This window comes from Oryctolagus cuniculus, chromosome 18 (genome assembly GCF_051225735.1).
Source record: "Oryctolagus cuniculus isolate XC-2025 breed Fujian yellow rabbit chromosome 18, ASM5122573v1, whole genome shotgun sequence".
Taxonomy (NCBI): Eukaryota; Metazoa; Chordata; class Mammalia; order Lagomorpha; family Leporidae; genus Oryctolagus; species Oryctolagus cuniculus.
Window position 1 is genome coordinate 63,023,967 of NC_142884.1, and position 12,860 is coordinate 63,036,826.

At 49.1% G+C, this 12,860-nt stretch overlaps 1 protein-coding gene across 1 annotated transcript in view; it reads left to right on the forward strand.

Moving 5' to 3' along the window:
- Positions 1-12,860, forward strand: part of WWP2 (WW domain containing E3 ubiquitin protein ligase 2) — a 159,429-nt gene that overhangs the window by 95,837 nt on the left and 50,732 nt on the right. The window contains exon 7 of the mRNA XM_002711669.5: positions 1,301-1,428. Coding sequence (XP_002711715.3) covers positions 1,301-1,428 — 128 coding nt within the window. The remainder of the gene's footprint in view (positions 1-1,300; positions 1,429-12,860) is intronic.

Genomic DNA, 12,860 nt, shown 5'->3' on the forward strand with positions numbered 1-12,860 from the left:
GCTCCTGGCTTCGGCCTGGCCCAGCCCTGGTGGTTGTGGCCATTGGGGAGTGAACCCGTAGATGGAAAATCTCTCTCTCTGTCTCTATGTTTTTCTCTCTATCTTTGCAACTTTGCCTTTCGAATAAATAAATAAATAAGTCTTTAAAAAATATATTTGAGAGACAGAAAGAGAATTGCTATTGCTGGTTCACTCCCCCAGATGCCTACAACCGGAATGGCTGGGCCTGTCTGAAGCTGGGAGCCCAGAACTCATCAGGATTTCCCGTGTACGTGACAGGACCCTAACTAACCCCTTGCACAATCACTGCTGCCACCCAGGGTCGGCCTTAGCAGGAACCTAGACTCAGCCTCTGGAGCCAGAGATGACACAGGCCCTCCCATGTGGGATGCAGACATCGTAACTGCTGGGCCTGCTGCCTGCCTGCCCCTGTTACTACCTTCATTGTTCATGTTGTTCTCTGGGCCTCTGCTCCTCTGCCCTGAGAGGCATGGGCGTGGCCCTTCCCCGACTGGACGGTGCTTAAGCCATCTCAGGGGCAAAGCGGCATGTCGTTACAGAGTGGTCGGATGGCGTCCTTCAGCAAGGCAGCTGAACCAAGGCGGCTCACATGGCTTGCAGCGAGTGAGGGAAGGCAAGCCACAAAAGCGACCCGTGAGCCCGCACTGCCCCTTACCCTGCGTGCTCTGAAGGTGTCAGTGTGGTTTTCTGTGACCAGATGCCACCGTTAGCTTTGTGGTTTAGATCCATTTTGCCTGATGGCCCACTTACTTAGATGGCCTCAGGGCCATCTTTTCCAGGTAGAACAAGGCAGTGTGTGGGTTGACTAGTTGTTTAACGCCCCTTGACTGCTATTTCCAAGGCAGTCCTCTTTGTAGCTGTAGAGAAGATTGATTTGGATAAGTTTTGGGCTCCTTTTGCCTAATAGGAGAATATTTCATCTGTAGCCTGTCCAGTGGTTGTTTATTTCTAACATTTGAGCCCAATAAAAATAATGTGATGGTCACAGGATACTCTGCCAGCTATTTCAGATGTGGGGGCAATTCACTCTGGGTTTGTTTACTCCAAGTGGAAAAGTTTGCCCGAAGTTGCCTTGTGGGCTTTTACCAAGAAGGAAGCTTCCCTGGGTCTCTGCCTGCAGCCAGCTTCTGTTGAGTCAAAACCCGGAGGGGCCAGTAAAGGTCTTGGTTTTAGTAAGTAAGTAGCAAGGGAGTGAGCATGCGACAACTCAGGTAGGACCCACTTCTTCCTCGCTTTCACGGTAACTTATGTCTGTCTGCTTTGCGCTTTGAACCCCCAGGACACACAGACATTCAGGTGGTTCAGCCAGAACAGCCACAGCGCCTGGCGAGCAAAGCCCCAGTACGAGGAACCGGCACCGCCAACCGGTCAAGAACCCAAGCCACGATGGCCTGGCCAATGGCACAGGTGAGTGAGCGCAGAAGGCAGCCTGCGTGGAAGCAGTGGGCTCTGCCTGTCCTAACGTGGACTTGGGACCCTGCCTGCTGTGTCCGGGTGTGGGGCCTGTGAGAGAAGACTCCAGTCCTGAGATGAATTTGAATCCATCAGCTTTTCCATGGGCCCGCCTTCTCTTATCTCTGACTTGTTCTACACGTTACTGTGCTTTGCTAAGAGATTCCTTCGCACAGAAATAAAAGTATTGTTCTACTCATTTCTTATCAACCTTGGGCTTCATTTGGGAGGGACATTGTATTTGCGTGTGACACGTTTTTATTTCCTTAATTTAAGGAGATGTCAGAGTAGAGAAAGAGGACCACGTGTTGTGGCTCCAAGCAGAGCTGGAGTGGAAGGCAGCCCTGTTGTGCCCTGATTACTGCCGGGGAATGTTCCAGAGAGGTCCTCATGGATTAGGGGCTGTTCTGTTCACGTCCACATCAGACTTTCAGCACGTGTCTGCTTCCCTGCAGGTGGGAAGGGAAGGCCTATTTCAAAACAAGTCGTGCTTTGTCTTGCTCTCTCTCTCATCAGGAGTGTCAGGAAGGAAGGAGGAGGCAGGGTGGGCATTCAGCCTGGCAGTCAAGACACCGGCCAGATGCCTGTGTTCTGTATCGGAGTGCCTGGGGTTCCTGCCTGGTTCCGGCTCTCACGTTTCACTTTCCTGCCAGTACAGGGACTAGAGGAGGTGGCAGCAATGGTTCAGGGACTGGGTTCCTGCCACCCACGTGGGAGACCTGGGTTGAGTTCCCAGCTCCTACTTCAGCCTCTCGGGCACTGGGGTAGTAGACCAGCAGATGGGAACCTTTGCTCTCTCTGTCTCTCAAATAAACACATTTTTTAAAAAGTTAAAGGAAAAATAGGAAGTTGGGGGGAGGCATTCATGTTTCTAAATGCCTGAAGGTTGTCCAGCCTGAGTGCCGGCAGGGTGTTCGGTGACTGGTCTGAACTTGGCACAGTTGGGAAGCACGTGGCCCTCCGCCGTGATAGACTGCAGGGAGGGATACGGTGTTGGATAAGGTGTGAGCGAGTCAGTGACACTGACGTGTCTGCAGCAGCAGCTTCCCCACGGGCCTTGTCGTGGCCTTGTCACACTCCATGTGTGACAGACTTACTGAGCAGGGCCATTCGATCTGAGTTGCTTTGTAGTAGCTCCCAGTCCTCTCGCAGCAGTGACTGGGGCTTCCTCTGGCCGATCACGTTGCCAGATCGCCCCGCGACCTGAAGGCATGGCAGGGCTCGCTGTGAGCATGGTTGCTTGACTTCTCCCTGGGGCCAGGGACTGAGCTCACCGCGTCTGGAGGTGTGAGCCGCGGCGTGGCGCTCTCGTCCTCGCGCCTGCCGTCTCAGCCCTCCTGGTGCTCCTGTTCCTGCCACAGAACCCCGTGCTGGAACATCACCTGTGTCTGTGTGAAGGCCGTGGTGAGGTGGTGGCCGTGGCCTGAGTTATAGGAGACCACATGCAGCCTTGTGCACACCGGTACACCGCTAGGCCTGGGTCTCTGGGGGAAACGAGCAGGAGGCCACAGATGGGAGGGCACTGGCTTTGCGGAGCCGGCAGGTTCCCGGGTGCAGTGCACCAGGTGCTGCGCTCTCCCCGGGCGCTGCACAGCTGGGGTAGTGGTTCCCCTCAGCCGGTCCTGCTTTCCCGTAAAACCTGTGCCAGATTGACTTTATTTGGTGACGGCCTTGGAGTCAATATTCTCACCCACTTCAACAGAGCTCTCTTTCCCGACCCCAGCTTTTTAGGTGCCCTTGCTTATTGTCCTCATCTCTGGGAACATTATGTTCCAGCAGACGAGGCAGGGGCCAGTCCTGTGTCTCTAACCCCAGCTGCCTTGGGACGTTTTGTGTGGTCCATCTGAATGCCCAGGCTGTTTGTGAGACCCACCCATGAAGGGCAGGAGTTGCGTTTCAGCCATTTCTGTCCTTTAGCTACGAAGGCCAAGGCCACTGCCTGTGCCCTGCTGCTGCAACGGAGGCTCTGTAATGTCCATGCAATCGGAACAGCAAGGTGTCACCTTCCCTGGGGGGGTGGGGGACGGTGGTGAGGGCATACAGAAGCTGGAGCCGGGACGTGGGGAGAGAGGAGTAGCAAGCCAAGCCCCTTGGGAGAGGCTCCACAGCCAGGGACTTACGAAGAGCAGGCTTTCTGGCTGTGCACTTCAGTTACGCATGAAAAAGGCATTTGGGATAAAACCAGAGCCTAGGGCTGGCCAGGTGGTTTCTTCATGTTGTCCCAACCATAAAGTATCCGTTTTTATAAAATGAGAGTGAATGGCCGCCCGTCTGTCTAAAGCTAGTCTTTCTAAGTTTTAGAAGTGGTGTAATAGAGAAACAGACTAATGGTATAGCACTTCATTGAGACTCGTGTGGAATGATTTACTTTCTCAGTTTTTATTGAAAATGTTACCCCAAAAATTACATCCCTTCCTCCTGTAGATGTGATTTCCATGCACAGGGGCTGGGAGTTAAGGTTGGCCGGCCTCAGATGCTGGCTCCTCACCTGCAGCCCTACCCTTCCCAGCGCCCGAGTTTTGTCATTTACAAAATTAGGGCGAGAATACTCAAAGATGTCTTCCAAAAGTTCGTGGAAAATGCCTAGTAGGAAAAAGTTATGCATGAATTTTACAGTTTTTTGAATCAAAATAAACTTATCTTTTAATTCTATCTTCCACAAACATTTTGAAATTCCCTTGCATACCTCATGAGTTGTAAGGAATAACAAGCATAGCATGTTATATAAAACATGTAGAGTGGTTGGAATGGTGCCTGGCACACAGTTTTGCTTGTCACTTCAGCCAGGTGTAACTGTGGCACGTGGGAAATGTTCTTTTCTCACTTTGTGATTTTTTTCTTCTTCCTGTGTATCTATGCAGTCGTTTTGTTTACTTGTTTTAAGTGGACCTGTTCGTCACAGTTAACATGCTGTGCTTCATTTAATGATTCTTAATTCTTGTGCATTCTCCTGTTGTAAAACAAAATGCTGCTGTAAACACCTTTGCATCCAGCTCTGTTTTTTTGGTATCAAATTCTTGAGTCAAAGGAAATGGATTTTTGCAGTCCAAGACCTGCTGTATGTCTCCAGATCGTCTGGGCGCACTGACCAGTGTCTAAAGCAGTGTGAAACGGACCTGACGTGCTGTGTGGGAGGTTAATTTTTCTTTGTAATTATGTAAATATCGGTCTGTTATTTTTTTGCTAACAGTGTTAAGTGCCACCTCGTGGTTTAAACTCATTGGGTCTCCTCAGTTTCTATGTGTTTCTCTTTTCTTGTGTCTTTTCCCATATGATTATTTGTCCTTTTGAGATTTGGAAGTTTACTTGGGAGATTTATATAAGTTCTTAATATATTCTAGGTACAACTTTTAAAAATTGCAGTAAAGTGCACATCACATTGAATTTGTCATTTATGGCGTTTTTAAGTGTATAGTTAGTGGAGTTCAGTGTGTTCACCACCACTACGCTTTTCCAGAACTGTCCTGGCATCTCAGACTAAAGGTCTGTCCTCATTGAACAGTCATATTTCCCCCTTCTCCCCAGCCCAGATAACCTCTGTTGTACCCTCTGTCTCTGAGAATTTGCGTTTTCTAGGCACTACCTGGGAGGGGTCATCACAAAGGATGTGGAAATGTGTATTCTGAGAGAACTGTGCATGGGCATCAAACTTTTTTTTTTTTTTTTTAATGCCAAATGACCCTGTCTTTTAATTGCATTTGCTGTGAACCCTCGTTCCATTTCCTACTCCCACTGACTATGCATAAGGTTCTGGTTTGCCATATCCTTATTTTCTGTGTTTTTAGTAATAACCATCCTAATGGGTATACAGTTTTATCTATTACAAGTTTTCTCTGTATTTCTCTGGCATTTTATATATATATATTTTTTTATAAATTTTTTTTTTGGGGATAGGCAGAGTGGACAGTGAGAGAGAGAGAGAGAGAAAGGTCTTCCTTTTGCTGTTGGTTCACCCTCCAATGGCCGCTGAGGCCGGTGCACTGCGCTGATCCGAAGCCAGGAGCCAGGTGCCTCTCCTGGTCTCCCATAGGGTGCAGGGCCCAAGCACTTGGGCCATCCTCCACTGCACTCCCGGGCCACAGCAGAGAGCTGGCCTGGAAGAGGGGCAACCGGGACAGAATCTGGCGCCCCAACTGGCACTAGAACCTGGTGTGCCAGTGCCACAGGCGGAGGATTAGCCTATTGAGCCGCAGCACCGGCCGGCATTTTATCTTATTTTTGTGTTTTTAATAGTAACCATCCTGATGGGTATAAAGTTTTATCTGTTACAAGTTTCCCTCTATTTCTCTGCCATTTTTATCTTATTTCTATGACTTTTGTAGAAAAGGAGTTTAAGCGTTTAAAATTTGTTGTGCCTGAGCATTTTTTAAACATGTAATTTCACTTTTTGCTTGTTAAAATGAAGATTCTCTTTAGTCTATAAATGAGAGAAATACTTTTTTCTGTTTCCTTTTACTTTTATTCCTGTGTGATGTTAGCAAAAAAAATGATTCCACTGAGTTAATAGTATGAGGGTTTTTCAAAAAGATCATAGAAAATACATATGGTAAAAAAAACTATGTGTGGATTTTAAAATGTTTTGTGCCAGAATAAGCTTATCTTTTAATTCCATTTCTCATGAAGGTTTTGAAGTACCCTCATACAATATGTATTGTATATACAAATTATATTTATAATGATATGTACATTATGATTCATATGAATGTATATAAAATGAGGTCTAGGCCTATATTAATTTTTCTCTTATATTGGAATCCTTTTATCAGACAGACTAATTTTTTACTATGATTTTAGTGCTTTTCACATATCACTTTCTTATACACAGTGGGAATCTATTTGTTTCTTGTTTTGAAAAGCAAACCTCATAGAATTTTGATTATTGATGTGCTATAGTATTTTTTAAATTAAGGGTTTGAAAGGCAGAGTTACAGAGAGAGCAAAAGAGGGAAAGAAGAGAGAAGAGAGGGGAGAGACAGTATATATATAGAGAGAAATCTTTCATTTGCTGGTTCACTCCCCAGATGGCTGAAATGACCAGGGTCAAAGCCAGGAGCTTGAAATTCCATCTGGGTCTCCTACATGGGTGGCAGGGGCCCAGGCACTTGGGCCATCTTCTGCTGTTTCCCCAGGTGCATTAGCAGGGAGCTGTAATGGAATTGGAGCAGCCAAGGACTCAAACCTGCTTATCTTGCTGTACCACAGTGCTGGCCCCCATGGTGGGTTTTTTTTTTTTTTTTGGACAGGCAGAGTGGACAGTGAGAGAGAGAGACAGAGAGAAAGGTCTTCCTTTGCCGTTGGTTCACCCTCCAATAGCCACCGTGGCCAGTGCGCTGCGGCCAGCGCACTGCGCTGATCCGATGGCAGGAGCCAGGTACTTCTGGTCTCCCATGGGGTGCAGGGCCCAAGCACTTGGGCCATCCTCCACTGCACTCCCTGGCCACAGCAGAGAGCTGGCCTGGAAGAGGGGCAACCGGGACAGAATCCGGCACCCCGACTGGGACTAGAACCCAGTGTGCCGGCGCCGCAGGTGGAGGATTAGCTTAGTGAGCCGCGGCGCCGGCCCCTCCCCCCCCTTTTTTTTTTAATGTCTGAAAGCACTAGTTCTGCTTTACTACTTTTTCCTCTGTGATACTTTGATCATTGATAAATTCTCCCAAAATGCATTTCAGATTTTGACTTCATAGAGTATAAATGAGCATTGTATTATATGTCAGTTAGGGAAGGATTTAACCTTTTCATTAATCAATTATTAAACGAGATGTGGCTTTGTCCATTTGTAAGTTTTTGTTGTTTTGCCTGTGTCATTTAACTGTCCTCTCTACATAAGCTTTACCTGTCCTGTGCCATGCTAGTGATGAGATTGTCGTCTAGGTTGGTTGCTCTGTGAAGAGCTGACCGAGTGACTGCACTGGGAGTGCAGGTGCACGTGTCTCTGGGCACAGAGACCCCGAGCGCTTGTCTTTTCTGTGGGTCCTGTGCTCTGAGCGTGTGTTGGGGATGTTGGCGATCGCCTTCTCTGTGTCCGAGCGTGGGGCCCGCAGGCACCCGTGTGTTTCGCGAGCCTGTGTGCCGCTGCACGCACCTCAACATCGTGGAACACGCGGTGAGCTGGCCACGTGTCCAGGGTGAAGAAGCAGAACTTCCAATTCCCGATCTTGGTTTTGGCTGACTGTGACTAGCGTATGTCTTGGTCCTGAATGAATATGTGATTCATGAGCTTAGAATGTTGAACCAGCAGCATAGAGGGTACCTTGTGAAATAGCCACAGTTGCAGAAACCAGGGGCTGACCAGCTGCCGTTTTACCTACTTACCCTGTTTACCCTTCACACCCAGGTTGTGCAGGAAAGCCATCCTCCTCCACCTAAGGGTGTTCTGGGTGTGAGGACGGTGCTGCTACCTGCGCACCACCTGGCGCGTCTCTGAGTGGTCCCTCTTTGAGTCTCAGTTTTGTTGTGGGAATAAGTGTATCCTCCTCCCAAGGCCATTGGAGGATAAATGAGCTAATAAAAGCGTACAGGCTAAAGGCAATGCAGCAACCTGGATTGAATCTTGGAACAGAAGAAGAACATTAGTGGAAAAGCTGGTGAAATCCAAGTGTAGCTTGGAGTTAAGAGTAATGTGCTAATTAATTGTTTTACCCTGACAAATGTGCCTGGTTATGGAAGATATTAACATTAGGGAAAACTAAGCAAAGGGCATACCATCTTTTCAACTTTTCTATGTGCCTCAGGTTCATCCCCAAAAATACATTTTTAGTGGCAGGTGTTTGGCCTACTTGTTAAGCTGTCCGTCAGGATGCCCACATCCCACAGCAGGTTGAATGGGCTCCATTCCTGGCTCTGGCTTCTGTCTCTAGCTTCCTGCCAGTGTAGACCCTGGGAGGCAATAGGTGGTAACTCAAGTAACTGGGATCCTGCCGCCCTCTTGGAGGGCCTGGTTTGTGTTCCCTTTTTCTGGCTGTGGCCTGGCCCAGCCGCTGTGGTTATGGGTATCTGGGTAGTGAATCAGTGAATGGAAGCTCTTTATTTCCATGTCTCTGTTTTTCAAATAAATAGGTAAACAAACAAGCAAACAATTTCAGAGAGCCTGGGAATTGATGTCGTGGTGCCATGGGTTAGGCCACTGCCCAGGATGCTCAGATCCCATATTGGAATGCCGGGTTTGAGTCCTGGCTACCCTGCTTCCCATCTGTCCTTCCTAGAAGTGCATCCTGGGAGTGAGCAGATGATGGCTCAAACTCTCAGACTCCTGCCACCCGTGTGGGACACCTAAGTGGAGTTTGGGGCTTCTGCCTGGCCCAGCCTGGCTGTTGTGGACATATGGGGCAGTAACCAGAGGATTGATAACTTCTTTCTCTCTCTCTCACTCTCTCACTCACACCCTTGTTCTGCCTTTCAAGTAGATGAACATAAACAAAATTAAAGAAAATTCACAGAAAATTTTTTGAAATATTTATTTATTTGAAAGGCAGAGTTACAGACAGACAGAGGCAGAGAGAGTGAGGTCTTCCATCTACTGGTTCATTTCCCAAATGGCCACAAAGGCTGGAGCTGGGTCGATCTGAAGCCTGGAGCCAGAAGCTTCTTCTGAGTCTCCTACGCAGGTGCAGGGGCCCAAGGACATGGGCCATCTTCTACTGCTTTCCCACTTTCCCAGGCGATAGCAGAGAGCTGGATTGGAAGTGGAGTAGCCAGGACTCGAACTGGCACCCATATGGGATGCTGGCACTGTAGGCTGTGGCTTTGCATACTACACCACAGCGCTGGCCACCACAGAAAATATTTTTTTAAAAGTAATAGAGGGGCTGGCACTGTGGTGCTGAGGGTTAAAGCCCAGCCGTTGCGGCCATCTGGGAGTGGACCAGCGGGTGGAGGACCTCTCTCTCTGTCTCTGCCTCTCTCTGTAACTCTTTCAAATAAACAAAATAAATCTTAAAAAAAAAAAATAGAACCTGTTTTGCAAATACAGTGTTAACACGAATGTGAGGTGATTTTATTTCAAATCTTTCTTGCTAGATTATTAGGTTTATTGAACAAATACATGTCCAGTGTTATTTTGCTAAGCACTCTGGATAATATGAAGAAGTATCAGACAAGGCCTCTGCCCTCTTGTCTCTTTGAGGAAAGCCCAGTGCTGACACGCACATCACAGGGACTGGGGGCTCCGCAGAGAATGATGGCTCTGGGCCGAGCTAGCAGGGTGGGCACCCAGGGAAGAGGCTGACGAGAGCAAAGAGATGGAGAAAAACAAGGATGACAGAGTGGAAGCAGAGGAGAACAAAGGAAAGGAGATTGGCCCTGGCTTTCAACCGTGTGCCTGCCTTTAACCTTGTGATGAGAACATGCTCTGGGACACACGCTGATAGGCAGCTTCATCATTGTGCGGCTGGCACAGGGTGTGCTTACACGAAGACAGCGGTGATGTCAGTAGGCACATCCTCCCGTGGGACTGCTGTGCTGTGCGTAGGCTGTCATTGAAGCAGTGTCTGGTGCATGGCTGTGCACACGGCACACTGAGATCAGAAGAGTAGGGTGTGGCACAGATGCTCGCTGATGCTGGGCTACCTGACTTCCACACGTCTCTGTTTGCCAATCTGAAGTCCAGGAGAGCACAAGACTCACACAAGTGAGCTGCCCTGGTGAGTCAGAAGCTTGCGGCTGGACGTGTGGACAGAGCAGTCTGGGTGGAAGCCCTTCCATCAAGATTGGCAGCCGTGGGGCCGGCACTGTGGCATAGTAGGTTAATCCTCCGCCTGTTGCACTGGTATCTCACATGGGTGCCGGTTTGAGTCCTGGCTGCTTCACTTCCAATGCAGCTCTCTACTATGGCCTGGAAAAGCAGTAGAAGATGGCCCAAGTCCTTGGGCCCTGCACCTGCGTGGGAGACCAGGAAGAAGCTCCTGGGCTCTGGCTTTGGATTAGTGCAGCTCTGGCCATTGCAGCCAAGTGGGGAGTGAACCAGCAGATAGAAGACCTCTCTCCCTCCCTCCCTCTCTCTCTCTCTCTGTGCCTCTCCTCTCTCTGTGTAACTCTGACTTTCAGGTAAATAAATAAATCTTTAAAAAATTAAAAAAAAAGGGGGGGGGGCCGGTACTGTGGCACAGTAGGTTAATCCTCCGCCTGCAGTGCTGGCATCCCACGTGGGCTCCGGTTCTAGTCCCAGCTGCTCCTCTTCCAATCCAGCTCTCTGCTGTGGCCTGGGAAAGCAGTAGAAGATGGCCCAAGTCCTTGGGCCCCTGCACCTATGTGGAAGACTGGGAAGAAGCCCCTGGCTCCTGGCTTCAGATTGGCAAAGCTCCAACTGTTGTGGCCACTGGGGAGTGAACCAACGGACGGAAGACCTTTCTCTCTGTTTCTCCCTCCCTCTGTCTGTAACTCTACCTCTAAAAAAATTTTTTTTAAAGATTTATTTATTTATTTGAGAGGTAGAATTACAGAGAAAAGAGAGAGAGAGGGAGGGAGGGAGGGAGAGGGAGGAACAGAGAGTATCTGCTGGTTCATTCCCCAGATGGCCTCAATGGCTGGGGCTGAGCCAGTCTGAACCAGGAGCTAGGAATTTCCTCTGGGTCACCCATGTAGGTGCCAGAGCCCAAGCACTTGGGCCATCCTCCACTGCTTTCCCAGGCTATAAGCAGAGAGCTGGATCTGAATTGGATCATCTGGGACGTGAACTGACTCCCATATGGGATGCCAGTGCTGCAGATGGATGCTTAGCCCACTATGCCACAGTGCAGGGCCCCCACCCTAGTTATTTTTTAATAGTATTGCATGGATGTTATTAAAACTTCAAAAGCATACAAACTTGAACATATAAAAAATATCTTCTTCTTAGTCCTCTGTGGGGAGCAACTCGGACTAGACTAAGTTACTGGAATTAAGACTTATTCTATGCATCTGCTCTTCCACAATATGGCGCTGGGAGAGGAGTAAACAACTTCTACACAGCTGCCTCCAGTTCGACCAATAACCTGCAGGAGCTGATCCTGCTCCTGATTGGAGGAGAGCAGCGTACTCAGCATGTGGGTAGCAGAGTTGGGATTGGTGGAAGAGGACTATAAAGGAGGAGAGAGACAACATGCACCAGGAACATCTAAGGGGAACATCCGGATAACATCTGAGCAGCCCCCCAGAGAGCCGGCTGGCGGTGTGCCACTCCCCGGCGGAAGTGGGGAAAGTGGCAGGGGGAGCCACCCTTCCATGGAGGTGGAAGGATCGGCAGCCAACCCGGGAAGGACCAGCAGCAAACCCGGGAAGGGCCGAGCAGACAAAAGAACAGCGCAGGGTCCTGTGTCGTTCCTCCGCAATTGGGGGAGCGACAATCCTCCAGTGCAGTTCCCTCTCCAGGGTCAGCATCTCGTATGAGGTATTTCTGGAATATGCAAGAATATGCATGTATATGGTTTGCAAACACACACACAAACACGAGTGATAGCACAACAGACACACTTTCTAACGCTTTCCCAGTTACTAATCATCTTAGAGTTTCTCCAGGGGTCTTGAAGATGACTCGAAGAACTGTGTCTTCCATCTCTTCACCCACGAACCTCAGCCAAATACGGGGACAATTTTTTTTTTATAAAGATCCCTTTATTTATTTGAAAGAGTTACAGAGAGAAAGAGAAAGATAGAGATCTTCCATCTCCTGGTTCACTCCCCAAGTGGCTGCAGTGACCAGGGCTGAACCAGTCCGAAGCCAGGAGCTTCATCCAGGTCTCCCACACGGGTGGCAGGGATCCAAGCACGTGGGCCATCTGCTGCTGCTTTCCCAGGCCATTATCAGGCAGCTGGATCGGAGGTGGAGCAGGAAGGACACAAACCAGCACCCATATTGGATGCCAGCATTGCAGGCGGCAGCTTTACCTGCTATAGCACAACACTGTCCCCTAAGATAGGGGTGATTTTAGTATCAATAAGAACATTAGCATAAGAGATTGAGATTTTAAATGTGTTTAGGGGCATCGTGGAATAACTTGTTGATCCATCACCTGCTGGCATCCCATGTTAGCACTCTTTGGAGTCCTGGCTGTTCCACTTCCAATCCAGCTCTCTGCTAAAGCACCTGGGAAAGTAGTGTAGGATGGCCCAAGTACATGGGCCCCTGCACCCACATGGGAGACCTGGATGAAGCTCCTGGCTCCTAGCTGTGGCCTCACCCAGCTCTCACCCGTGCATCCACTTAAGGAGTAGACCAGTGGATGGAGGATTTCTGTCTGTCCTTCTCTCTGTAACTCTGCCTTTCAAGTAATAAATAAATAGATTTTTAAAAAAATGTTTAGCCGGCGCCGCGGCTCACTAGGCTAATCCTCCGCCTAGCGGCGCCAGCACACCGGGTTCTAGTCCCGGTTGGGGCGCCGGATTCTGTCCCGGTTGCCCCTCTTCCAGGCCAG